The sequence below is a fragment of the Theropithecus gelada genome, chromosome 11, assembly GCF_003255815.1.
Source record: "Theropithecus gelada isolate Dixy chromosome 11, Tgel_1.0, whole genome shotgun sequence".
Classification (NCBI taxonomy): domain Eukaryota; kingdom Metazoa; phylum Chordata; class Mammalia; order Primates; family Cercopithecidae; genus Theropithecus; species Theropithecus gelada.
In genome coordinates, this window is record NC_037679.1 from 27,842,052 (window position 1) to 27,868,589 (window position 26,538).

Sequence of the window (26,538 nt, forward strand, 5' to 3'; positions counted from 1 at the left end):
TTTTTTTTTTGAGACAGAGTCTCGCTCTGTCGCCCAGGCTGGAGTGCAGTGGCACGATCTCGGCTCACTGCAAGCTCCGCCTCCCGGGTTCACACCATTCTCCTGCCTCAGCCCCCCGAGTAGCTGGGACTACAGGCGCCCGCCGCTTCGCCCGGCTAATTTTTTGCATTTTTAGTAGAGACGGGGTTTCACCATGTTAGCCAGGATGGTCTCGATCTCCTGACCTCGTGATCCGCCCGCCTCGGCCTCCCAAAGTGCTGGGATTACAGGCGTGAGCCACCGCGCCCGGCCTCTTTTTTTTTTTTCAGACGGAGTCTTGCTCTGTCACCCATGCTAGAATGCAGTGGAGTGAAATCGGCTCACTGCAACCTCCGCCTTCTGGGTTCAAGCTATTCTGCCTCAGCCTCCCAAGTAACTGGATTACATGTGTCACCATAGCAGCTGATTTGTTTGTATTTTTCGTAAAGATGAGGTTTCACCATGTTGGCCAGGCTGATCTTGAACTCCTAAACTCAAGTGATCTACCCACCTCAGCCTCCCAAAATGCTGGGATTACAGGTGTGAGGCACTGCACCTGGCCCCAGATTTTTGATACTCTTAAACCTTCTGATCCTTAGTTTCTTTCTCCAAAATACTCTTTCTAGGTTTAAAAAAAAAAAAAAAAAAAAGGCTCTTTTTTTGGTGCTATGTAAGTGAAAATGTAAGTGCTATATAAGTGAAAATGTTTTTTAGGTTTTCTTGATTTAACAATAGAGACGGGGTCTCCCTATGTTTCCCAGGCTGATCTCGAACTCCTGGGCTCAAGAGATCCTCCTGTGTCAGCCTCCCAAAGTTCTAAGTAAGATTACAGTCGTGAGCCACCACACCCAGCTGTAAAAATGTACTTATTTTCCAGCCTTTTTTGTATAAACCGTAGTAAGGGATGGGAGTATTGATGTTATCTGTGAAAATAGCCACCATTTACCCATAAGATAAAACTTGTTAAAGCATCCTGAGTTTAACTTAGTGCATCAGGCCCTTTTTCACACAAAAAAATCCTTTTTGGGATTTAATGGAATCTGTTGTTTCCCCCTAAGTTGAAAAACAACTCTAAGACACTTTAAAGCAACTTCTTGGCCTGGGTTACATAGTTCCTAGACTAGGTTTCAGCCTTCTGCTTAAGGCCAGTTTTAGAAACCCGTGAATTCAGAAAAGTTAATTCAGAAATTTGATAAACAGAATTGTTATTTAAAAACTAACTGGAAAGATTATAAGTTCTTTCCGAATTATTCAGAAATGATGCATCATTTTCCTTCAAGAATGACAGGGTCAGAATGTGGAATCCAAGATACCTCTTGACTTCCTCTCAAGCTCTGTGTTTGCTCAGTGGAGGCCCATCCCAGCTCAGCATGTGTACTGAGAAGTGTTGGTTTCTTTGGGCCCCATCTACCCTGACCACATTATGATGTTCATCTGCAGCAGTTGCAAGGTGTTCAGAGTGTGTAAATACAAATGGCATAAACACTTTAAAAGTGCAATCCTCAAAAGGTTAGGTGGACTCAGGCATTCTGTAAAGCAACTATTAATAATGAGCTTACAGTGGATAATTCATTTGAATTTGAAAAATACAGAAACAAGCCTGTCATACACCAGCAAGAGCGATGGAATAAAACTACTGATGCAATGAAGACAGTTGAAAAGATCAAGTGCCAAGCTAAATGTATAATGAACAAATTGAAGAAAAATAAAGGACTACAGAAAGTTCAGGACATCAAAGAAATTAGACAAAACTCATCTTGACCCCTCTTGCAGGCAAAGGAAAGCAGCTGGAAGAAAAGATGATACAGCAGTTACAACAGGATGCAGACATGGCAGAGGTTTCTTAAAAAATCTCATTGTCTATAACCATTTCTATATTTACATTTGTGAAAATCTCCTTTGGAGACCTAGAACCTCTAAATTATTGACTTATTTTTTATATAAGGTCACTCAAATGAAAGGTGATTAAAAAATCATCTACATTGCTGTCTACAGAATGTCAGATAATATGGATGTTTGATTGCATCTCATTGTTAACTCTTATAGATATGTTTGTAAATACAGAAGTGAAACGTGGACGTAAAATAGTTACACTATTTGGTTAATGGTACTAGGCAACATTTATGTAATGACATTCAAAAATTTGTGGCTAGTGATATATATAAAGTAAAATTTTCTTTGCAGTAAAATATGCCCTTTATTATAGAAGGGAGGATATAAGGAGCCAACAGTTTGTATGAAAATAGCTCAAATAATATCTTTTTATTATTTCTTATTTTGGTTTATTAGCATCTTAGAACAAAATGGCCTTATATAATGAAGCCTAGTTATGCTGGACTGTTTCGACCTCTTTTAATTGTTCTGACAGATAGCTGGGGATGAGAGCCAAATAACATTTGCCTGAAATGACTGATACTATGTACTTTCTGCTTGCACAAATACTCAGTTCTAACTTGTGATTCCTGGTAGAACAAGCTTTATTTTTCGAGCCTAGCACTGATCTGGAAGCAGATGTTATCTCGGTGCCTTTTACAATTTGTTGTATGTGTGTTTTTTTTTTTAAAAAGGCCGCACAATAATTTTGGAATACATATATGGGTAGAACATCTGTCTGTTATTTGCACACAAAACCACTTTTAATGGGTACAAAGTTAAATGAGGAATACATTCTAGCTGAAGTATTATCAACTCCAAATAACGCTTTGAGGACCTCCAAAGGTAAAAGTACTAATCCATTTGGCCATTTATTGAGAGAGAGAGAGAGACACAGTAGGGTGACTGTAGTTAATGTATTGAATGTTCTTGCTACAAATAAATGATAAAGGTTTGAGCTGATGGGTATGCTAATTGCACTGATTTGATTGATACACATTGTATGTGAAAGTCATACACCATAAGTATTTACAATTACGTATCAGTTTAACATTTTAAAAAACATTTCTAATGTAAAAAGTACCTCTCAAACTGTGGATTCGCTACTTAATTTATATTTAGATATGAATCTTAAGTAAGATAGTGAAAATAACCATCTTGATTTAGTGTTTTTCTCTCGTATGTGAATTGTATATACTTAGGTGAGGACAATAACATCAATTGAACTGTAAGCTTAGAATAGGACTGGGGTAATTTTGCACAGCAGCTTTACTAATGGAACATTGTTGCTTCAAAAACCTCTCTCTGTCTCTCAATAAATGGCCAAAGGGATTAGTACTTTACCTTTGGAGGTCCTCAGAGCGTTATTTGGAGTTAATAATACTGAAGCCCAGAACCAAGTAGAACCTTTCTTTTTCTGAGGAGTATTGTAGCATAAATGTGATTATAAACAAAGTACACTTGATATATGTATGCAATGACTGCTATTTATACAAAATTTAAATCTGCAAATGGAATCAACATGTTTATGGGTTATTAAAATTATCTCATTTCTTAGGTTCTTTATAGTATACGTGTTGAAAATAAATGATTAAGTGATTAAGAATTGTTTCAAGAATGTGATTATTTGATCTTAAATTTTTAATGAGTTAAAATAGAAATTGTTTGAATATCATATATTTGGGTAACAAAAGGCGCAAGTCCAAATGTTTCTTTTTCTGGAATGGCCATGCCTGCCCACTTAAGAAATACAAATATCACTGGGCAGCTTGAAGCAATTGGGAGCCTCTAGTGAGAGCAACTTGAGAGAATGATGTTGCAAGTTAGTAGGAGTAAGAAATGCTGTGTTCTCCCTGTCTTCACTTAGGTCTCGTGGCAGCCTGGTCTAAGTGATCGTGAATGGTCTATAAGGGAGGTAGCTGGGTCAGGGAGGGGAATTTGGGCTAGCCACTGTGCCACTTGTCAGCATGAAAAGTCAGATTGTAATTGCCTGTTTACTTTTCTGCCTTATCTTTGAAAGTTCCACCAAGCTGGGAACCTCTTGATTGTGATGCACAAATGTAAGTACATCAGAAAAACAAAACTGACTTTAAAGCAGGAGCTTGTGGGCCCCTAAGCCAGATGGAGACTAGCTTTTGACATCATGTAATTAAGGTTTTTTAAATCCTTAGTAAGGGTTTTGTTTTAATTTTATTTATTTATTTTTTGAGACGGAGTCTAGCTCTGTGGCCCAGGCTGGAGTACAGTTGTGCAATCTTGGCTCACTGCAACCTCCGCCTCCTGGCTGGATTCACGTGGTTCTGCTTCAGCCTCCCAAGTAGCTGGGGTTACAGGACCCCACTAATTTTTGTATTTCTAACAGAAATGAAGTTTCACTACGTTGCCGGGCTGGTCTCGAACTCCTGACCTAAAGTGATCTGCCCACCTTGGCCCCCCAAAGTGCTGGGATTACAGGCGTGAACCACCGTGCCTAGCCTAATAAGGGTTTTAAAGATAATTAGTGTGTAGGTCTGCAGGCTTATGATGGTAACCACAAGTTGTGAATGGCATTGTGAGAAGTTTGTAGTTGCACTTTATGGTTGGATGCTGAATTACATTTTGATTTGATACTTAACAAAAAAGTATTCCTTCAGCTTAAGTTGTTTAAAAGTTTGTGATCGTATTGTCTACCATGTAGCCAGCTTTCAATTATATATAATAGGGAATTTTTGACATTTACAAATAATACTTTGAGATAGATATCTGAAAGCACCAGCACGTGGAAGGTGTTCAGAAGTAACAGATTATAAAATGAGCTAATGAAAGGCAACATAAAACAACCGTAAAGCAAGCAGGTGGGAGGCGTGTTCAGTTAACTTATTCATAATGCATCTGAAATGATCGCTATACTCAAATATTTAACGTTAGAGTAATAGCATTTTGAATAAAAACCATAATTGATTGTCTTTAGGAGAGGAGTGTCCTGAAACATACTTCAATTCATATTGCTTTCCTTTAAAGCTCTCCTTTAAAGACTTTTAAAAAATCGATAGGCATTTTCCTCTCACCTGTTTCAATCCTACAGTCCCACATCTCTACTGCCTTCAGAATGCTACAACTTAAATGTCCAGCCAACAGCTTAAAGCCAATTTATAAAAATAGCATCTTTCCTAATTCCAAAATTTCACCTTTTTTTTGTTTTGTTTTGAGACGGGGTCTTGCTCTGTCACCCAGGCTGGAATGCAGTGCTGCAAACATGACTCACTATAGCCTCCACCTCCTGGGCTCAGTCCACCCACCTCAGCCTTCCAAGTAGCTGGGACCATAGCTGCAAGACACCAGGTCCAGCTAATCTCCACCTCCTGCCCGCCGCCACCCGTCCTGAGACAGAGTCTTGCTCTTTCACCCAGACTGGAGTGCAGTGGCGCAATCTCGGCTCATTGCAACCTCCACCGCCCAGGTTCAAGCAATTCTGCCTCAGCCTCCTGAGTAGCTGGAATTACAGGTGCCCGCCACCACACCCGACTAATTTTTTTTTTTTGTATTTTTAGTAGAGATGGGGTTTCAGCATGTTGGCCAGGCTGGTCTCAAACTCCTGACCTCATGATCTGTCCGCCTCGGCCTCCCAAAGTACTGGGATTACAGGCGTGAGCCACCGCACCCGGCCTAATTTTTGTATTTTTTGTAGAGACAGTTTCACCATGTTGCCTAGGCTGGTCTCAAACCCCTGGGGTCATGTGGTCTGCCCATCTTGGCTTCCCAAAGTCCTGAGATTACAGGCGTGAGCCACCACGCCAAGCCCAAAATTTCACCTTTTAAATGTATTCCATTACCATTATGTTCTAGGCGAATTTCATTTATTTCTCAGGGTTAAATTTTAGAGCTTTTGCGTATGTCTATTTTTGGTTCACACTTCCCCAGCCCACTGTCCTGTATTAAGTAGGCCTTCTTTCAAGATCACAGTAATATCTCCCCAAATGGATTTCACTACGTTTGGTCCTATTTTTGGTTCAGTTATAGTTTACAGATATCATCATGTTGCTTTCCTGATTTAAATATTGGGGGGAAACCTTGCTTTTTGGATTTTATCTCTGATGTTCTACTGGATTATTTTAGACTTTTAGAACACTATGAAACAGGTGCTTGATTTTCACTTCTCAAACCATTTTTGCTTCAACGAAGTTCATAAGCTTATTGTAGTGGGAAGTTAAAAGTCACAGATCTGGTATTTACTTACCGAGTGACCTTAGAGACAGTAAATATATAGAGCCTAGTACGGGGTCTGGCAGGTAGTAAGCACTTTTAATGAATGGCAGTTTAATGTTCTGTTTGCATCCATTCTTGACCATAATCACCCCAAATCCAGCTTAGGTAGCCTTGAATTAACCCCTACTCCCACCTTGAAGTTTTTTGTTTGTTTTTTGCTGAGACAGGGTCTCATTCTATCGCCCAGGCCGGAGTACAGTGGCACAAACATGACTCACTGCAGCCTCCTGAGTAACTGGGAACACAGGCCTGTTGTCACCACGCCTGGCTAATGCATATATATATGTATTTTTTTTAGAGACAGAGTCTCGCTGTATTTCCCAGGCTGGTCTTGAACTCCTGGGCTCAAGCAATCCTCCTATGTTGACCTCCCAAAATGCTGAGATTACAGGTGTGAGCCACTGCATCTGGTGAATTAAGCCTTAAGCCTTTTTTATACACTCAACTCTGAGGTATTCTGTTCATACCAATATGTTCCTTTGTAACTTCTTGCCATAGCAGGTTGTAACATCCTTTTGTATCTCCTTTCAAATGTCAAATAAATACATTGTGTATACAGTAGTAAAGGATGTTGATTGGCATTGAAAGCAACTATGAAGTTCTTATTGATTTAGAAGATGAAAAGACAATTTTAAAGTAACATCCTGGGCCAGACTTGGTGACTCACACCTGTAATCTCAACACTTTGGGATGCCAAGGAGGGAGGATCACTTGAGGCCAGTAGTGTGAGGTCAGCCTGGGCAACATAATGACGCCCTGCATCCAAAAAATTGTGGTGGCATGCACCCATAGTCCTAGCTACTTGAGAGACTGAGGTGGGAGGATCACTTGAACCCAGGAGTCCCATGTTACAATGAGCTATGATTGCACCACTACGCTCTGCTTGGGAGACAGAGGGAGACTTGTCTCTAAAAAAATAGAAAATAAATAACACTATGTTCATTAAACATTAATTTTACTGATTGTGATTTTTTTTGTTTTTTTGAGACAGAGTCTCGCTCTGTTGCCCAGGCTGGAGTGCAATGGCATAATATTGGCTCACTGCAACCTCCACCTCCTGGGTTCAAGCAATTCTCCTGCTTTAGCCTCCCAAGTAGCTGTGATATTTCAGCTAATTTTGTCATTTTTAGTAGAGATGGGGTTTCGCCATATTGGCCAGGCTGATCTTGAACTCCTGACTTCATGTGGTCCACCCGCCTCGGCCTCCCAAAGTGCTGGGGTTACAGGCATTGAGCCACTGTGCCTGGCCTGATTATGATTTTTTAAAGTCCCCCCCAAATTATTGTTTGTGCAATAAATGGAAAAAAAGAAACATTCTAAGAAAACAGTGGTCTTTAAAAGTTGATATGGTGTCAGAATTGTAACAACCCTTTTTTTAAGAGAGAGGGTCTTGCTGAAAAACCTTTTTAGAAAAAATTGCTCCCTACGACAAAGGCCTTTTCTACCTTTTCTCACATTTATTTTGTTTCTTCTTATAGGAGGCGTATGGGAAGACCAAATCTCTTCAAAGTTAAGCTTGCTTTTTTTTTTTTTTTTTTTTTTTTTTTTTTGGGACGAAGTCTCATTCTGTTGCCCAGGCTGGAATGTAGTGGGGCAATCTCAGCTCACTGCAACCTCTGCCTCCTGGGTTCAAGCAGTTCTCCTGCCTCAGCCTCCCGAGTAGCTGGAAATTCAGGCGCCTGCCACGACGCTCAGCTAATTTTTGTATTCTTTTTTTTTTTTTTTTTTTTTTTTTTTTTTAGTGGAGTTGGCGAAAAAAAAAAAAAAAAAAAAAATTATTTTTTTTTGAAAAAAAAAAANNNTTTTTTTTTTTTTTTTTGAGACGGAGTCTCGCTCTGTCGCCCAGGCTGGAGTGCAGTGGCCGGATCTCAGCTCACTGCAAGCTCCGCCTTCCGGGTTTGCGCCATTCTCCTGTCTCAGCCTCCCGAGTAGCTGGGACTACAGGCGCCCGCCACCTCGCCCGGCTATTTTTTTTGTATTTTTTAGTAGAGACGGGGTTTCACTGCGTTAGCCAGGATGGTCCCGATCTCCTGACCTCGTGATCCGCCCGTCTCGGCCTCCCAAAGTGCTGGGATTACAGGCATGAGCCACCGCACCCAGCCCAAAGTTAAGCATTTTTTAACTACAAGGTGGGAGGTGGAAGTATCTTGTTGGAAGACTAAAGGTGTCCACTAATGGTAGACTTTTTTTTTTTTGAGATGGAGTTTTGCTCTGTCGCCCAGGCTAGAGTGAAATGGCGTGATCTCAGCTCATTGCAACCTCCACCCCCTGGGTTCAAGTGATTCTCCTGCCTCAGCCTCTGGAGTAGCTAGGATTACAGGGGTCCACTACCACACCTGGCTAATTTTTGTATTTTTAGTAGAGACGGGGTTTCACCATGTTGGCCAGGCTGGTCTCGAACTCCTGACCTCAGGTGACTCACCCGCTTTGGCCTCCCAGAGTGCTGTGCTGGGATTACAGGAGTAAGCCACTGCGCCTGGCCGTTTTTTTTTCTGGGGGGGACAATCTCTCACTCCAGGTTGGAGTGCAGTGGCACTATCTCCACTCACTGCAAACTCTGCCTCCCAAGGTCAAAGGATTCTCCTGCCTCAGCCTCCCGGTAGCTGGAATTACAGGTGCATGCCATCATGTGTGGCTCATTTTTTGTATGTTTAGTAGAGACAGGGTTTCACCATGCTAGCCTTGAACTCCTGACCTCCTGATCCGCCTGCCTTGACCTCCCAAAGTGCTGGGATTACAGGCATGAACCACCATGCCTGGCAAATTTTTGTATTTTCAGTAGAGACGGGGTTTTACCATGTTGGCCAGGCTGGTCTCAAACTGCTGACCTCAGGTGATCCACTCGCCTCAGCCTCCCAAAGTGCTGGGATTACAGGTGTGAATCAGTACATTCAGTAGACTCTTAACAGCGCTGAGAGACCACTCCAAGAGAGGAGAGAAATAATAGTTCTATTCTCAGTTGTCAAACAGCAAACAAAAAACCCTTAGCCAGGAGTGGTGTCTCACACCTGTAATCCCAGCACTTTGGGAGGCTGAGGTGGGCGGATCACTTGAGGCCAGGAGTTCAAGACCAACCTGGGCAACATGGTGCAACCCTGTCTTTACTAAAAATGCAAAAATTAGTCAGGTGTCATGGTGCGTGCCTGTTAATTCCTGCTGCTCGAGAGGCTGAGGCATGAGAATTACTTGAACCTGGGAGGCGGAGGTTGCAGTGAGCCGAAATCCTACCACTGCACTCCAGCCTGGGCAACAGAGTGAGACTCCATTGCAAAAAAAAAAAAAAAGCTGCAAATTTAAATATTGAAGTCTAGCCAAAATATACCGGGGACCTTCTGATTAAGGGGTTTCTATGTAATGAATCCTCTTGAAAACAGAGAAACTATTTCCTGCTTATTTTCTAAATTGAGATATTTATCACTTTTTAAAAATTGGTACCTATAATTTAGCCATTTCCTACTCAGCAATGTCTCATTTAAACTATTATTTGTTGAGCGTGTTTCAAAGAGCAGATGTAAACTTGGGCCCATCCTCTGTCCTATGACTAAATCGGTATTAGCAGGGGTTAGGACTTAATTCTTTGTTTACCACTATTCTCTGTATTTGAAAAGCACCTGGAAATCAATAAAATTTGTTATTCAGAACAAAAGACTTCTCTATATATCAGTATTTCCCAAAATGTGTTTGGAAATATAGGTATGTTAGTCCAAGGGATGGTATGAGGCTGTATTATTTAAGGAAATGGTCCCATAGCTTAGCATGTTTGGGAAATCCATTTCTTTTCTGCATTTCTCAGATTCTTTATTACATTAATATAAATTGTGAATTTTCAAATATTTTTTTGACCAGAAGGCATACTTTCCATCCATCATCTTGTCCATGGAACACACTGCCCCACAACACAAATTAATTTGGAATGTGTTATATATAATATATATAACATGTTCTGGAAGAACTATCTGGACTTTGAAGAGTTGTTGCAATATTATTGCCTCATAAAAGGTCATTAAATTTGGTCTTTCCCAAGCTTTATTTGGTGGTAATCAGTTATTTTTAGTGGACTTTGTTATACTTGTGTAAGTACTTATTTTCAGGTAACATAATGGGAAAAAAGCATATATTATTTCTATGAATATTAGTTCTTTATTGCGAATCAGAAATATTTTAAATTTACTAAATTCAGAGGTAGTCGTGGCCTCTCCCCAATAAACTTTACAGTCTTAGACAATTTGTGCATTTTAATAAATTCTTAGTTATAGTATTAAAGAAAGATTACAGGGGCTCACGCCTGTAATCCCAGCACTTTGGGAGGCCCACTTTGGGAGGCCCAGGCAGAGGCAGGCAGATCATGAGGTCAGGAGATCGAGACCATCCTGGCTAACACGGTGAAACCCTGTCTCTACTAAAAATACGGAAAATTAGTGAGTGTGGTTGTGGACGCCTGTAGTCCCAGCTACTTGGGAGACTGAGGCAGGAGAATTGCTTGAACCTGGGAGGCAGAGGCTGCAGTGAGCCGAGATCATGCCACTGCACTCCAGCCTGGGCGATAGTGCAAGACTCCATCTCAAAAAAAAAAAAAAAAAAAAAAAAAGGAAAACAAAAAAGTTACCAGGAAAACTGGTAAAATCAGCTATAAAACATCTATAAAAGGCTATGGAGTAGTTCATATGCAAAAGTATGATAAAATGGTGAGTAATACTGTACAGTATCTGCTTATTAGTCGATATAAAGTCTATAACAAACCCAAACTTCTACTTTAGATACAGTACTGTGGACTTTCAATGCTCTTTCACTAGTCTGGTCATCATAATTTTCTCCCCCTTCCCCCTTCCAAAGTCATGAGGAAAATATAAAGGATCTATCATAAAATATACATCAACTATATTGTTACCATATAGAATAACAACCAGAGTTCTCAATAAGCAACTTACCTGTTGCAGTAAGACAATATGCTATGCTTACCTTTCTGGATTCCCCAGGAAGAGATACTTCCAATCTAACATCAGATATTTTTACTTTCTAAACATAGAGCTAACTTATACCATTTGTAGAAACAGATCACAAATGCAAATTTGCTTCTGGAACAAAACATAACACCGATTTCTTGGAAAGACTTTTGGAAATGTTGAGAAAAAGCTTTTAACATTTCTAATACATCCAACAGTTCAAGTCTGAATGTAATTAAGCATCCAAATCAACACTGTCATTTATCTGCAGGGACTTAATGTTTTTCTAAAATACTCTTTGCCATTTAGATTCAGTCATGTCAACATTTACCAACATTTGAGTAGGTGTACTCTTTAAGGTATATTATTCTGCCTTCAAAATAGTTACTACCTGAGTGTTAACTATCCTTCCTAAACCTGAGCAAGCACCAAAAATGTAGCATCTCTTACCGCTATTTCTAACAGTCAGAATCGCCGTTCAGCCGGGGTGGGGTGGGGTCTCCATTTTACGGCTAAAGAAACAATGTGTAGTGGGTTTGAATCCAGGGCTTCTGCCTTTTCTTTTTTTATTTTATTTTATTTTATTTATTTATTTATTTATATATTTATTATTATTTTTTTTTTTTTGAGACGGAGTCTCGCTCTGTCGCCCAGGCTGGAGTGCAGTGGCCGGATCTCAGCTCACTGCAAGCTCCGCCTCCCGGGTTCACGCCATTCTCCTGCCTCAGCCTCCCTAGTAGCTGGGACTACAGGTGCCCGCCACCGCGCCCGGCTAGTTTTTTGTATTTTTTAGTAGAGACGGGGTTTCACCGGGTTAGCCAGGATGGTCTCGATCTCCTGACCTAGTGATCCGCCCATCTCGGCCTCCCAAAGTGCTGGGATTACAGGCTTGAGCCACCGCGCCCGGCCACTATTTATTTATTTTTTTGAGACGGAGTCTCACTGTCACCCAGGCTGGAGTGCAGCACAGTGATGCGATCTTGGCTCACTGCAACCTCCACCTTCTGGGTTCAGGCGATTTCTCCTGCCTCAGCCTCCTGAGTAGCTGGGATCACAGGCGCCCGCCACCACGCCCGGCTAACTTTTGTATTTTTTTTTTTTTTTTTTTTACTAGAGATGGCATTTCACCATGTTGGCCAGGCTGGTCTTGAGCTCCTGACCTCAAGTGATCTGCCTGCCCCAGCCTCCCAAAGTGCTGGGATTACAGGCATGAGCCACCACGCCTGACTGCTGCTTTCTAAATATCATTTCACTCCCACATTTTCCTCCCATCATGAAAGTGTGTATCATGTTGGTTTCTCTATAAAAGGAATTATAGCTGAACGTAGAGCTGGAGGGGCATAACCACCAGCCCAAGAGGGAAGGAAACAGCAGGAAAGGTGTTGGGCAGGGAGGTGGTTTGGGTACCTGGTTTGACCACAGAATACCATGATTGTGTTTTGTTAGTCTTTAAATGATTTTGAGTCTGATACTAAATTCTGTTTTTAAAAACGTTATTTCAGCAAGAGATTTACATTAAGGCTCATGAACGAATTCAGATTTTAGTTTGTGTCCCTTCAAAAATTGCTATCTTAGAAAAGTTAAAATTCAATGCCCAGTTGAAAAATTGTTTGGGGCTTGACAGCAAATCAAGTTTCGTCTTATGTAGTTTTATTTGTAATATACCAAAGTCATTTTTGCAATATTATGTACTTTCAAGTATATAATAAATTCCTACTTCTTTAAATAAAAATGATCAAGATATTCAGATTATTATGAGTTTTTTTTTTTTTTTTGGTTATCTATTGCTGCTGCACAAGTTACCAGATTTCATAAATGGTTTAAAGAAGCCTCCAAATTTTGTTTATATTAACATGTATAATTTTGTGCATGTAGAATAAGCTTGGCATAGAAATGGCCTAAATGCTTCTGTAGCTCTTCATTCCTTGTGGTTCTCACTCTCCTGCCAGTATGGTTTCATTTCTAGATCCTGTAGAACTTTCAACTGAAAGTAAGAACCAAGGCAACTCACTTTTCACGAGTAATACACCGCACTTCTAGAAATCGGCCTATATTACTATGACACTGGGGATGAAGTTAAAAAAAAGAGAAAAAGGATGGGAAGGGGAGGGAAGGGGAGGGGAGGGGAGGAAAGAAGAAAAGGAAGGGAAGGGAAGGGAAAGGGAGAGGAGGGAAGGAGAGGGAAAGGAAGGAGGGAGGGAGGGAGGGAGGGAGGGAGGGAGGAAGGAAGGAAGGAAGGAAGGAAGGAAGGAAGGAAGGAAGGAAGGAAGGAAGGAAGGAAGGAAGGAAGGAAGGAAGGAATCTGCTCACCAGAGTTGCTATTGTTTTTTTCTTTTCTGTTTACTGCTTTCCCCCTTAATTCTTATAGGTAACGGTTTAATATCGGGTAACTCTCATAGTGGAGAACTTGAGAAGCATTAGTACTTCAAATTGAGTCCTAATGGTAAGATTTTTTTCTGATAATAAAAGGTAGTTTGTAGTGCTGTTAAGAGGAAACATAATACCTTTACTACCAACCTTAGGGTCAATTCAAGGTCCAGTAAAAGGAATGTATCTGGAATTCTTGATTACAGACATGAAAACAGTCTTCTGTCAGTGTTCACAGTGAGCCGGAGATTGCCTACGCATAAGACCTAACTTCATAAAATGACTCAAAGCCCTAGGCCGCTTCTGGGAAGGACTGAGAGTAGCAGTCTCCTGGCACCCCTTGTTCATTCATTCATTCATTCATTCATTCAGTACCTACTATGTGCTAGGCTTTGAAGATATAACAATGAATTTTTCAAACAGACCTTGGCCTCAAAAAGCTCACATTCTACTAGAGAAGGCACACATGGAAGTAGAAGATTAAAATACAATGTTGTAAATCCAATAGTAGAGATAACCAGTTTATTTTGGGGAGCAAAGAGGAAGGGTCCCTAACCCCACACTGCCTGCGAAGAGGTGGAATGGAATTGAATGGGATTATGGTCAGCCAAGGCTTCCTAGTGGAGCTGCTACCTGAACTGAGTTTTAAGGGGAGTAGGAAAGAAAAAACATAGTGGGTCATAATGGCATTCCAGATACAGGGGACACAAACAGCTCTGTGTTTATGAACTACAACCAGTTGCTGACTTTTGTTTCAGTGGTTCCTCTTCCCCAGCGCTGTGTGGAGGATGGACCGAGGAGGAGAAGGCTGGGAGCAAGGCACCAGTGAAGCTGTTGCAGCAGTGTGGGTGAGATACGAGGTCTCAACTTTGCAGTGTTGACAACCATGGAGAGCAGAGAGCAGAATTCGTCCATATTTATAATTAACACCAATCTTTTTTTTTGTTTTTGTTTTTTGAGACAGAGTCTTGCTTCTTCACCCAGGCTGGAGTACAATGGCGCAATCCCGGCTCACTGCGACCTCTGCCTCCTGGGTTCAAGTGATTCTCCTGCCTCAGCCTCCCCAGTAGCTGCAATTATAGGCATGTGCCACCACACGTGACTAATTTTTGTATTTTTTTTTTTTTCAGCAGAGATGGCCATGTTGGCCAGGCTGGTCTTGAGCTCCTGACCTCAAGTGATCCGCCTGCCTCGGCCTCCCAAAGTGCTGGGATTACAGGCGTGAGCCACCATGCCCGGCCAACACCAACTTTTAGTTACTTGCTGAATACACAGGATTAAGGAGGAAGAGAAAGTATCAAGGATGACTCCCAGGTTCCTAGCTTGGTGGTCCTAGTAACAGAGAGAGAATGCAGCAGGAAGAGCAGCTCTAGGGGGAACAGGATGAGGAGCTCCACATGATGGGTTTGAGGTACCTGTGAGTCACATCCAGGTGGATGTGTCCAGTCGGCAGTGGGACGTGAGCCTGAAGCTCAGGCAAGAGGCTAGAGTTACACCTTTGGAGTCATCAGCCTAACAGAGGACTGTGGCATCCAGGTGCCAAAAGCTAGGGACACTTGGCTCTGGAGGGAGAGGAGCTTACTTAATTGACCTGTATGCTTTGAGGCTCTGTAGAGAGACACAATCTTATCCCTTCAGGCCTGTATTTTCTCGGGCCACTGAGACATGGTTACGTATTTTCTCTCACGTCTCCTAGAACATTTGCAAAACAATTCCCAGTCCTGTGATCATCTCTCCCTTCTCTGAGAACTTATTATATATGGCACTTAGTATCTCTTCACATACAGCACTCATGGTGAGGTGTTTTTTTGTTTTGTTTTGTTTGAGACAGAGTCTCACTCTGTCGCCCAGGCTGGAGTACAGTAGCGCTATCTTGGCTCACTGCAACCTCCGCCTCCAGGGTTCAAGCGATTCTCCTGTCTCAGCCTCCCGAGAGGCTGGGATTACAGGTGCCTGCCACCACGCCCCGCTAATATTTAGTAGAGACGGGGTTTCACCATGTTGGTCAGGCTGGTTTTGAACTCCTGACTCAGGGTGAGCCGACCACCTTGGCCTCCCAAAGTGCTGGGATTAAAGGCGTGAGCCGCTGCACCTGGCCTCATGGTGACGTCTTGTATGTAGAAGATCAATAAATGTTCATCTTCATTGCTTATATTCATCAGGTTCTCTGTATACGAAATGATCTTCTTTTTGCAGGCACTTTTTTGCTTCTCAGGTTTTTTTTACAAATTTCAAGACTACTTCAAGATTAATTTGAGTGTAAATGAGCAGTACTTGTTAGGTTAGTGTTGTTCCATTCATCATCAAGACTGAATCATTCCTTTCATTATCACCACATATTGCTTACTATGGAATTTGGAAACATCCATTTCTCTTCTTCAGGAAGATCGTGGAGTTTCTCCAGTCAAGGTCCCACTAAAGTGAGCTGGGGTTGCAGTAACCTGGAGTGAGCAATCCCTGATTCCAGGTGGTGATGTGGGTTGAGTTTCACATTTTACTTTATTTGAAGAATATGTGCAAAAGAGTCACTAAAAATAAGAACAAACTAGGCTTTGTTGCCGGTGAGTGGCTTGGCGAATTCATGTACAGAGGAATCATTGGGCATGAAGGATTTGATACTGGGATAGAATCCAATTGCCCTTGGAATGGAAGTAGAATATCCTTTTTAAGAGCACTGAAGTTCTGTGATTTCTCTGGAATAATCACCTTTGTGAGGTGTGGATCATGTCCAGGGACTGTAACCTGAGAAGAAACAAGAGACAATTATATGAGTGACTTAAGATGTTTCGTGGTGCCCACACTGAAAACACTGATATCCACCACTAAAATGCAGCCTTTGTGCAATGCATGTAACCATCTGCCAGACCTCTGGGCCAGCAACAGATTTGGTCCTGCAGGCTGAGTTATCCAATGCCTGTTGACAGAGACTGGTGTTGTGAATGCCGTTGCCAAGAATTACAAAATGCAATAAGGACAAACAGGTACCTTATCTGGAGATGTAAGTCAAAAGAAGGAAGCGGCAGATGTTTCTGCCACCATCCTTTTCATGGGGCACAAAGGTAAAGAGTTAACTGTTTTCCTTTTTCCCAAGTGTGTATTTAACATCCTCCTTGTATCAAGATTATTTACAAGTAGAATTATTTTCTCAACTTACTAATTTTTCAGCTGATCTACAAGTCTATTGCTTCCTTTAAAAACTTTTCTTTCTTTTTTTTTTTTAAGATAGAGTCTCACTGTGTCACCCAGCCTGGAGTACGGGGGCTCAATCTTGGCTCACTGCAACCTTTGCCTCCCAGGTTCAAGCAATTCTCCTACCTCAGCCTCCCAAGTAGCTGGGATTACAGGTGCACAGCACCATGCCCAGGTAATTTTTTGTATTTTTAGTAGAGACGGGGTTTCACCACATTGGCCAGGCTGGTCTTGAACTCCTGACATCAGGTGATCCACCTGCCTCAGCCTCCCAAAGTGCTGAGATTACAGGCATGAGCCACCACACCCAGCCTCCTTTAAAAGCTTTGATTTTTACCTGGTTTTGTTCATATCAGCCCGAATCTTCAGTTAGGCTGATTTTACCTGGTTTTGTTCATATCAGCCTGAATCTTCGGTTAGGTATTTTTATTTATTTATTTGTTTTTATTTTTTAGTGGAGGAAATGATCAGGACAAGTAAGACAAATGCTAAACTAACTACAGGCAATGTCTACTGAGAAATGCTTTTATTATATATGGTGGAGAAGGGAAAAAATGGGGAATGACATTTACATAACCACTCACTGGTATGTATTTTACACATTCATTTCAATGTCCAGAGTCTTACCTTCAAATCTTGTCCCAGAACTAATAACCTACAGTCATTGTGTACTGTGTTAGCCTAACTAATGGGAAATTAACAATTCATAACTTTATTCTAAAGGTGTGGCTTATTTATGAGGTTGCATGCAAGTAATTAGATTCACTACAAGGAAAACCATATTTTTAAATAGAATAGAAATATCACAGTAAATAGGAGGAAAATAAAGGGCCTTTTTAGACAAAGATTCACAGTGAGTTGAGATTTTTCAAGCTCTGTCCATTTTCTCAGTAGGGGTAGAAATTCCTAAAAGCATTAGCAATTGATAAGCCTCACATCCAGGCACCTTGGGGAGAACCCACGGAGCAGGGAGGCTCTGAATTCTGAATTTTATAAACTAAAAACCATGTTTTTTCCATGATGTCATCAAGATGAAATAATAAAATGCCAACTCAGTTTTCACGACAGAATAGATGACTATCTTCTCCCAGGATTAGCTCTATCTAGAATGACTGCTATCATTGGCATGAGACCCACTAAGCAAAGTAGAAGAATCTTTGATTTCTCAGAGAAAGTCACATCAAAGAGAAAGAGGCAAAATCTGGCCAACTAAATCAATACTTCTTCATTTAGTTCTTTCACATAAATCCACTCAGGCTCAGATTTGCCCAGGCCTTCCTGTCTTAGGATAAAATGACTCAGAAATATGTGTTCTATGGAATTAAAAACTGAAATTTTACTTGCATCAGTTGAAAAAAGGGCTGCAAAATATGTCTATCATTTTGCTGAATATAGTGATAAAATTTGTGGATCAGATTTCACTTATAAAATGAATTTTAAGGAACTTTTCCCAATTCATTTTTTATAGTAGAAAGTGTATGCCAATGGAATGGGTGTTGTATTGTATTCCAGGAAACTATAAACTACCTTTGCTACATTGCTTATTCTTTTTTATTAATGAGGTTACATTTTAATCATGAAAGATATCACAAGAAATAGGATTTGGCTTCTATTTAAAAAAATAATTGCCATCAGGGAAAAAATATGAATTTTTATATTTTTTTCCCTATAATTTCCACCTCTTCCACTCACTCCAATTGCAAGTCTGACACTATCCTTTCTTTCTGTCTTGATGGATCTACTTTTGAACTTCCTAGACTTATTTTGGATTCCTTCTGGGTGAATAGGTATTATGAGTTCTATAATATTTTAATAACAATAACTAGCATTGCATACTTACATTTATTATATAGGACCCAGGCAAGAGCAGGAGATAATACTCTCCATATTTGTTGGTTCTATAGGGGCAGATATGTTTTCTGTCTTGGACTTCCACAATTACATTGGGTAATGGATTTCCATTCTGATCAAAAACTTGACCCTTTACACCTGCAAGACAAAAATAAAATTAAATATTAATGCCATATTTTATGGCATATAAAAATTTCTTGTAAATATTTAAGAACAATATATGCAATATTTATTAGCTAACTCAGTTTTGAGTTAATATTAAGTGTTAGAGAGGGAAAAGAAAACTTATTGTTGATGTAACTTAAAATATAGTCAAAATTACTAATTTGATTTATAGCTTAAATTTGTTTGTTGTTGAACAGTCCATTTATATCAGCATGTATTATCACAGTGAGAGAACACAGATGATAACCTAAGATCCATTCCTGTCACTTCCAAGTTATTTACTCAATCACCAAACTATTACAACCATTGGTGGATTCCATAAAATCCTAAATAAAAATGGTGTCAATGTATTAGTTACAACAAAATATTTACCTACGCAAGGGACTCAATAGTTTTGTCTTGTGGTCAAACTACATGGGAAGCAAAATTATAATCCCAAGGCTTCTTGGAAGCCTAGAATCAATGGACCAGTAACAGCAGCCAGTATTTATTGAGCACTTAGTATATTCCAGGCTCTGTACTAACTGCTAAATGTGCATTTTCTCATTAAATTCTCATATCAGCTCTGTGTCATCAATTATTATCATGATTTTACAGATGAAAAAAACGAAGGCTCTGGCTTATTAAAATAACCTCCTCAAGCTCACACAGCCAACGAAGTGGCCCAGCTAGCCGTCAACCCATGATAGTCTCCAGAGCCCCTCTCAAAATTTCAGGAGTACGGTTTTTAAAAGGCCATTTATATTTTAAGACCTCTCTTATTTTAGATCCTACATTTCACATCTAGTTTGTTTACTCCAGGGTCAAATCATATTACCTTAAGGTGAAGCTGCCTAAGCCCCCAATAACAAAAATGAGAATGAAGTAAGTTCTCTTACAATAGTAAGGCGACCTTGAACTCTCCCGAAACAGCTATGCTCAATAATTATTTATTAGGGCAGAAAAATATGAGGCACACATAACAGTTTCCCCCAGAAATGGTTAAAATGAAAAAAAAAAATGTTGGCATTTAGCAAAACAATGTTTATCTTGAACTTTAAACAAACTTCTATCTAACCTAGGTTGCCTTTTATTATACTTTCTTTCCTATTTAATTCCTGACTCTTCATTTTTTGCCTCCTGAGGAGGAAAATGCCACATTTCCTTCTCCCTTTCTCTATACAATGATGTAAACTTCTATTTTCACATCGTGTGTTCCTCTTTGGCCTCTTTTTTAAACACAGTTCCATTTATATTTATTCCTACTGCTTGATACATATCCTTTTGATCTTTAGGTAGTACCCAATCATAAACTGGTAATAATTTGGTAACCTGATTATGCATTTATTCCTTGTGTTTCAGTGGCATTATTCTGTTTTATTTAATTAATTAATGTATTTTTTGTAGAGGTGGGGTTTCGTCATGTTGCCCAGGCTTGTTTTCAACTCCTGGGCTCAAGCAATCCACCTGCCTAAGCTTCCCAAAGTGCTGGGATTACAGGTGTTAGGCACCACATCCAGCCTTAGTGGCATTATTTTGAAGAGCTATTTACACTGTGCCCCCCTTAGGAGGTCCTTTGATATGTGATAAGCATAGCATGTACCCATCATCATAGCTTGGTGTGACAGAAAGAACCAGTCAGGTTTTGATTTGATTTCTAGTTCTCAAGTCACTAAACATTCCCAAGCCTCAATTTTATCACCTATGAAATGGGGATAATATACCACCACCCAGGATGGTTGTGAAGATTAAATGTAAGTAACACAGAACAGGAGGATCAACAAACATTAATTCTTTCTTTCCTTTCTTCTTCTTCTTCTTTTTTTTTTTTCAGACAGGGTCTTGCTCTGCCACCCAGGCTGGAGTGCAGTGGTGTGATCAGGGCTTACTGCAGCCTTGACTTCCCAGGCTCAAGCAGTCCTCCCACCTCAGCCTCCCAATTAGCTGGGACTACAAGCACACACCACTACACCTGGCTAATTTTTGTATTTCTTTGTAGAGGTGGGGTTTCGCCATGTTGCACAGGCTAGTCTTGAACTCCTGAGCTCATGTGATCTACCTTGGCCTCCCAAAGTGCTGGAGTGCTGGGATTATAGGTGTGAGCCACCAGGTCTGGCTTTCTTTCCTTTCCTCTTATTTGGATTAAGAAAAACTATGCAGGGGGAAAAGCATATATTAGATGAATTTCTGGAGTCTTACTTCAACTTTGTTCCACAAAGCAGGAATATGTGAGGGAAGAAGCTATGCATATTATTTCCTTCTTCAGGGCTCTGAGCTAGTTTACAGTCTTCCTACCACTTAGAAAATCCATGCGTTTCAGCAAGGTTGCTTGTGCTGGATGGTGTGTCTGTTGGCATCTTTTGTGTTTTTTGTTGACTTCGCCAAATCCAACCAAACTGAAGAAAATCAAGTGCATAGAAAACGAAGCAAAGCTATCATTGAAATTGACATTACACCTTTTTTTTTTTTGAGATGGAGTTTCGCTCTTGTTGCCCAGGCTGCAATGGCGCGATCTCAGGTCACTGCAACCTCCGCTTCCCAGGTTCAAGGAATTCTCCTGCCTCAGCCTCCTAAGTAGCTGGGATTACGGGCATGCGCCACCACGCCCAGCCTTTTTTGTATTTTTAGTAGAGACAGGGTTTCTCCATGTTGGTCAGGCTCTTGAACTCCAGACCTCAAATAATCCGCCCACTTGAGCCTCCCAAAGTGCTGGGGTTACAGGCGTGAGCCACCGTGCCCTGCTAACATTACACCATTCTTTAACATTGGATATAATGATGAAATAGAGGCCGGGCGTGGTGGCTCACACTTGTAATCCCAACACTTTGGGAGGCCAAGGCAAGCGGATCACAAGGTCAGGAGATCGAGACCAGTCTGGCTAACACGGTGAAACCCCGTCTCTACTAAAAATACGAAAAATTAGCTGGGCATGGTGGCGGGTGCCAGTAATCCCAGCTACTCAGGAGGCTGAGGCAGGAGAATGGCGTGAACCTGGGAGGTGGAGCTTGCAGTGAGCTGAGATCCAGCCACTGCACTCCAGCCTGGGCGACAGAGTGAGACTCTGCCTCAAAAAAAAAAAAAAAAAGGATGAAATAGAATTCAGGGTACTAGTGATGAGTAGTTGGCAGAAGACACCAAAAAAAAAAAAAAAAAAAAAGTCATGGTACCCTTTAAAAAAAGGCAGCAAATTTCTTCTTGGCTAGAAGCAGTTACATTTTAATAACAGATTGGACTTTTTTGACAGTCACATGACAGTGATTTTGGACGGCCTCAGGTACTTGAACATCACCTATGTATCAGTGTGTGCTGCAGCTGAATCAAAGCTCCAGTTAACCTGCGGTCTGCTTACCCTCAAAGATAGAAAAAAGAAGAACAATTTGCATTTGAAGAAATGTCTGAAAGTCTTTATATTCCAATTTGACCCTCATTCATCATCCCCTAATAACCCAAAGATTCGCTTTCTTTTTTTTTAAATTGAAGTCTCCCTCTGTTGCCCAGGCTGGAGTGCAGTGGCACCATTTCAGCTCTCTGCAACTTTCATCTCCCAGGTTCAAGCAATTCTCCTGCCTCAGCCCCCCAAGTAGCTGGGATTACAGGCACCTGACACCACACTCAGCTAATTTTTGTATTTTTAGTAGAGATAGGGTTTCACCATGTTGGCCAGGCTGGTCTCAAACTCCTGATCTCAAGTGATCCACCCGCCTCGGCCTTCCAAAGTGCCAGGATTACAGGCCCAAAGACTCACTTTCATATGACTCTTACCTAAACCTAAAGATGGTTATTCCAGCTATGGAAGCCTGGTGTATGTGAATATCACTCTTACTGGGCAAACACAGACCATGCTTATGTATGGAATTTATATTCAAAGGAAAACCCCTCCCACCAGCCAAATAAAAGCATGCTTTAGCTTGTTTATGTCTTTACAATATTTTGTCTACACACCACCAAACCTTTCACTTAAGAGGGAAGTAATTGTTTTACCAGAAAATGTTATTTATTTTTATATGCTGAAGTTGAAACATTGAAAAAAGGCTAGTAGACCCCAAGAGACGCAGAGAGAGCCAACACTATTATATTAAAAGAAAAATGAAAATTTGAAAACCGCTCAGATACTACACAAATGAGAAGACATAAAATCTGAGACACAAATTCTGTGTCCAGATGGGGAGACACACAGGAGAAATGTAAAGCTCATTTTCCCTTGGAAATGGGCAAGAACTAGAATTCTGCATTTGTTGGGCACGATTTAGAGTCGGAGCTGGGACAGTACGTAGGAGACTGCTTGTTTGTGCCCATGTCCCCACCGCATGGTCACAGTTGCCTCCTATTTTGGATGTGATGACAGATCCACATCTGTGGCCCACAGGCTTCTGGAACTCAGCACATACCAGATTCTTTTAGGCCCAAGTTACTTAGGTTTCTGGATGCTGTGAGCTATTCCCTTGCTCTCTGGGTTCAGATCTGCTCTGAGGAGTCGAGGGGAGAGACAGGGCCACAGCAGGTAACACCGTGTCTGGCTCATCTTTGCTTCTCCTCAGAGATGGGGACGAGCAAGACAGTCGAAGCCTCCAGAATTCAGACTTGCCCTCCTTTGCTACCTTGGTCGTAATGTCTGCCGACACCCTCAACTCAACTTGAACCTAGTAAATCATCCTCTAAGCAGGACAACACGGCACCAAGGGCCCGAGTTTCAGCTGAAGTCTGCAGTGAGTTCTAGCTGAAAGAATAACACCACTGACACCTTACAACAGGCTGGTGGGAGGCAAGGCCGATGCTATTACTCTCAACTTTCTGTTGACTACACTACAGACAAGCACTTGCTCAAGATTGCAAACATCGCCAGATGACAAAACAGCTTGGGCTCTACCTAAGCCTCTGCCCTCTTGGCAAGGCCCTTCCACTAAAGCAGAAGGCCTTTCCTTCCCAGACAAGGTGGCTCAGAGACTTCCAGATGGGTCAAAACCTCAGAAACACAGAAGCATCCTAGCAATTGGTATAATGGAACCAGTAAATGCAATGCAGCTTGACAAATATCAATAATGTCCTTAAACCAGAGCAATACCAATAAAGGGGTGTTTGCTGCCATTCTTCACAAACAAAATATTCATTAGTTTCTTATTGGGTACTAGTAGGGAGGAGTAATAACCACACTGTATTGGTATTTTGAAATATGGTTTCATTATTAAACCATGTTATGCATCTGTCTTAAACCACAAGGGGGCAGGGTTGATGTGCCAATATATGTATTTTTTGAGTGAGTTGTTTACATCTGATTATAGAGACAGGCAGATAAACATTCTTTATAAAACCTAGTGCAAATGGGCTGGGAATGGTGGCTCATGCCTGTAATCCCAGCACTTTGGGAGGCCAAGGCCGGCGGATCACCTGAGGTCAGGAGTTCAAGACCAGCCTGGCCAATATGGTGAAACCCTGTCTCTACAAAAATACAAAACTAGCCAGGCATGATGGTGGGTGCCTATAATCCCAGCAAATTGGGAGGCTGAGGCAGGAGAATCACATGAACCTGGGAGGCGGAGGTTGCAGTGAGCCGAGATCATTGCACCACTGCACTCCAGCCTGGGTGACAGAGCAAGACTCCGTCTCAAAAACAAACAAACAAAACCTAGTGCAAATGGACTGGTAAGCCTTCCAAATTATTAAAAATAATAACAATAGATATGCTGCAATTTGTATGTTATTTATCAGTCCACAAAGCCCTTTCCCTGGCAATATTACATCAACATGATTCTTCAAAGCCCACATTAATTCAGTGCTTGGTAAATAATCTTTATAGCTAGACTGAGGTTCTGAAAATAGTGGTGCAGTTACACAGAGCATATCTGATGTTCACTTGAATCCCCATAACCATGTTGATACTGGTGAAGAATGAATTTCAGAAAATAGGCAGAGCCAGTCACGGTGGCTCGCACCTGGGATCCCAGCACTTTGGGAGGCTTAGGCAGAAGGATCGCTTGAGCCCAGGAGTTTGGGACTCACCTGGACAACATAGCAAGATTCTGTCTCTATACAACATTTTTTAAAAAATTAGCTGGACGTGGTGGTGTGCACCTGTAGTCCTACTTACTTGGGAGGCTGAGGCAGAAGGATCACTTGAGCCCAGGAGTTCAAGGTTACAGTGGGCGATGACTGCGCCACTGTACTCCAGCCTGGGTGACAGAGTGAGACCCTGTCTCTAAATTAATGATAATGATAATAATACTAGTAATAGATTAACAAACTAAAGGATCAATAGAAGTAGAAATGTAATAGAAATGTTAGATTAATGCATGACATGCCTCATGAGGAAAATCTAGTGGAGAAAGAAATACCAGAATACTAAGCAAGAGAGAACCCAAGACAACGTTTGATGACATAATGAAGAAGGTGAAAGTCCCAATAATAAGTTTATAGTCTTTGTTAGGATGCTAGTGAGAAAGAACGATACTTCATAACATCCCCTATCATAGGGAGTCAACCTAGTCCATGAACGACTCAGCCAGTTAGACATAGCGCTGTGAGTTTACCAGTAATCTTTGTGTACTTCTCTTTAGTTCAGGGGATGGAGGCTGGGGACACAGGTATGAAAGAGGGCAGGGGCATCCCTTTTAGGGATGTGTGGCCCAGGAAGGGTCCTAATTGTCCCTGCACTCAGCCCTCTGGCCCTGTGCTACCTTACCTCATCCTTCTCCATCTTCTTTGTAGCAGGAGGGAAGCTTTGCTGTGAATCATGCAGAAAATTCCAGGAATTATGCAATTATGCAGTAGGCCCATGCAGCAAACCTTTTCAACACATGCACACACACACACCTACACACACACACACACACACATACACATACACACACACTCTCTCTATGTGGTATCATAGCTATTATGCCATTCCTGATATATTTCTCTCCCCAAGCCATTCTGAAAGGAGAAAGATAACTTTACCTCTATAAATATAGAAGAGCCTTCCACACCTTGCCCAAAGAAACACCACCTGGTTAATAAACTTGAACTGCACAAGATTCCATCATCTCAAGTAGTGTGTTTCTCTAGTACAATGGCTTTCTAAGTATAGCCCCTGGACCAGCACCATCAGCATCATTTGGGAAGGCAGTAATCATTTAAAGCCTACTCAAACAGAAACTCCAGGTTGGGGCCTGGCAATCTGTTTTAGCAAGCCCTCCCAGTGCGTCTGCTGCATGTTTGAGAGCTACCACTCTCTGCCACATTTAGTCTGTCTATCTGTGATAAGGGCCAGTCAGCCTTCAGGAAACGGGCTGGCAAGATTCTTAGCACCAGGACACCTAGCAGAGTTCAGAGGTAAGAGGGGTTGAAGGCAATGGTGCTAGCTCACCACCCCAATTCTGGAAAAAATGCAAAGTGGTATGTCCAGTGTTCTCAGGGTCCTTGGTACTGTGTGGTGAGTGACAAGCAAACATAGTATTTTTCTAAATGGGACATGATGTAACAGAGTAGAAGCCTGTTTTCCTGATATTTTGCCAGATTTCTAGATCATTCGACATGTAAAATTAGGAAGACTCTGGATGTTTGTTTGTTTGTTTGTTTTTGAGACGGAGTCTCACTCTATCGCCCAGGCTGGAGTACAGTGGTACCATCTCGGCTCACTGCAACCTCCACCTCCCAGGTTCAAGTGATTCTCCTGCCTCAGCCTCCCAAGAAGCTGGGACTACAGGTGTGCGCCACCACGCCCAGCTAATTTTTGTATTTTCAGTAGAGATGAGGTTTTGCCTTGTTGGCCAGGCTGGTCTTGAACTCCTGACCTCAGGTGATCCATCTACCTCAGCCTCCCAAAGTGCTGGGATTACAGGCGTGAGCCACCACGGCTGGCTGGTTCTCTGGATTTTTATACCCTCATATGAAAGGAACATGCATCATACTTCCTTTTCTATGAACGAGCGGG

The 26,538-nt window shown here is 41.5% G+C and overlaps 1 protein-coding gene and 1 pseudogene across 3 annotated transcripts in view; one reads left to right on the forward strand and one right to left on the reverse strand.

Annotated features, from left to right (window-relative positions):
- Positions 1-1,307: 1,307 nt before the first annotated feature.
- Positions 1,308-4,724, forward strand: LOC112634276 (annotated as a pseudogene). Its single transcript, XR_003121747.1, has one exon. The product of XR_003121747.1 is annotated as a probable ribosome biogenesis protein RLP24 pseudogene (transcript).
- A 9,226-nt stretch (positions 4,725-13,950) lies between these two features.
- Positions 13,951-26,538, reverse strand: part of CPM (carboxypeptidase M) — a 110,814-nt gene continuing 98,226 nt past the window's right edge. The window contains exons 8-9 of one of the 2 annotated variants that reach the window (XM_025401486.1): positions 18,475-18,623; positions 13,951-16,187 (exon numbers count right to left, since the gene is read on the reverse strand). In XM_025401486.1, coding sequence (XP_025257271.1) covers positions 15,945-16,187; positions 18,475-18,623 — 392 coding nt within the window. In that variant the 3' untranslated portion in view covers positions 13,951-15,944. The remainder of the gene's footprint in view (positions 16,188-18,474; positions 18,624-26,538) is intronic. The other variant, XM_025401487.1, reaches the window with a different exon arrangement.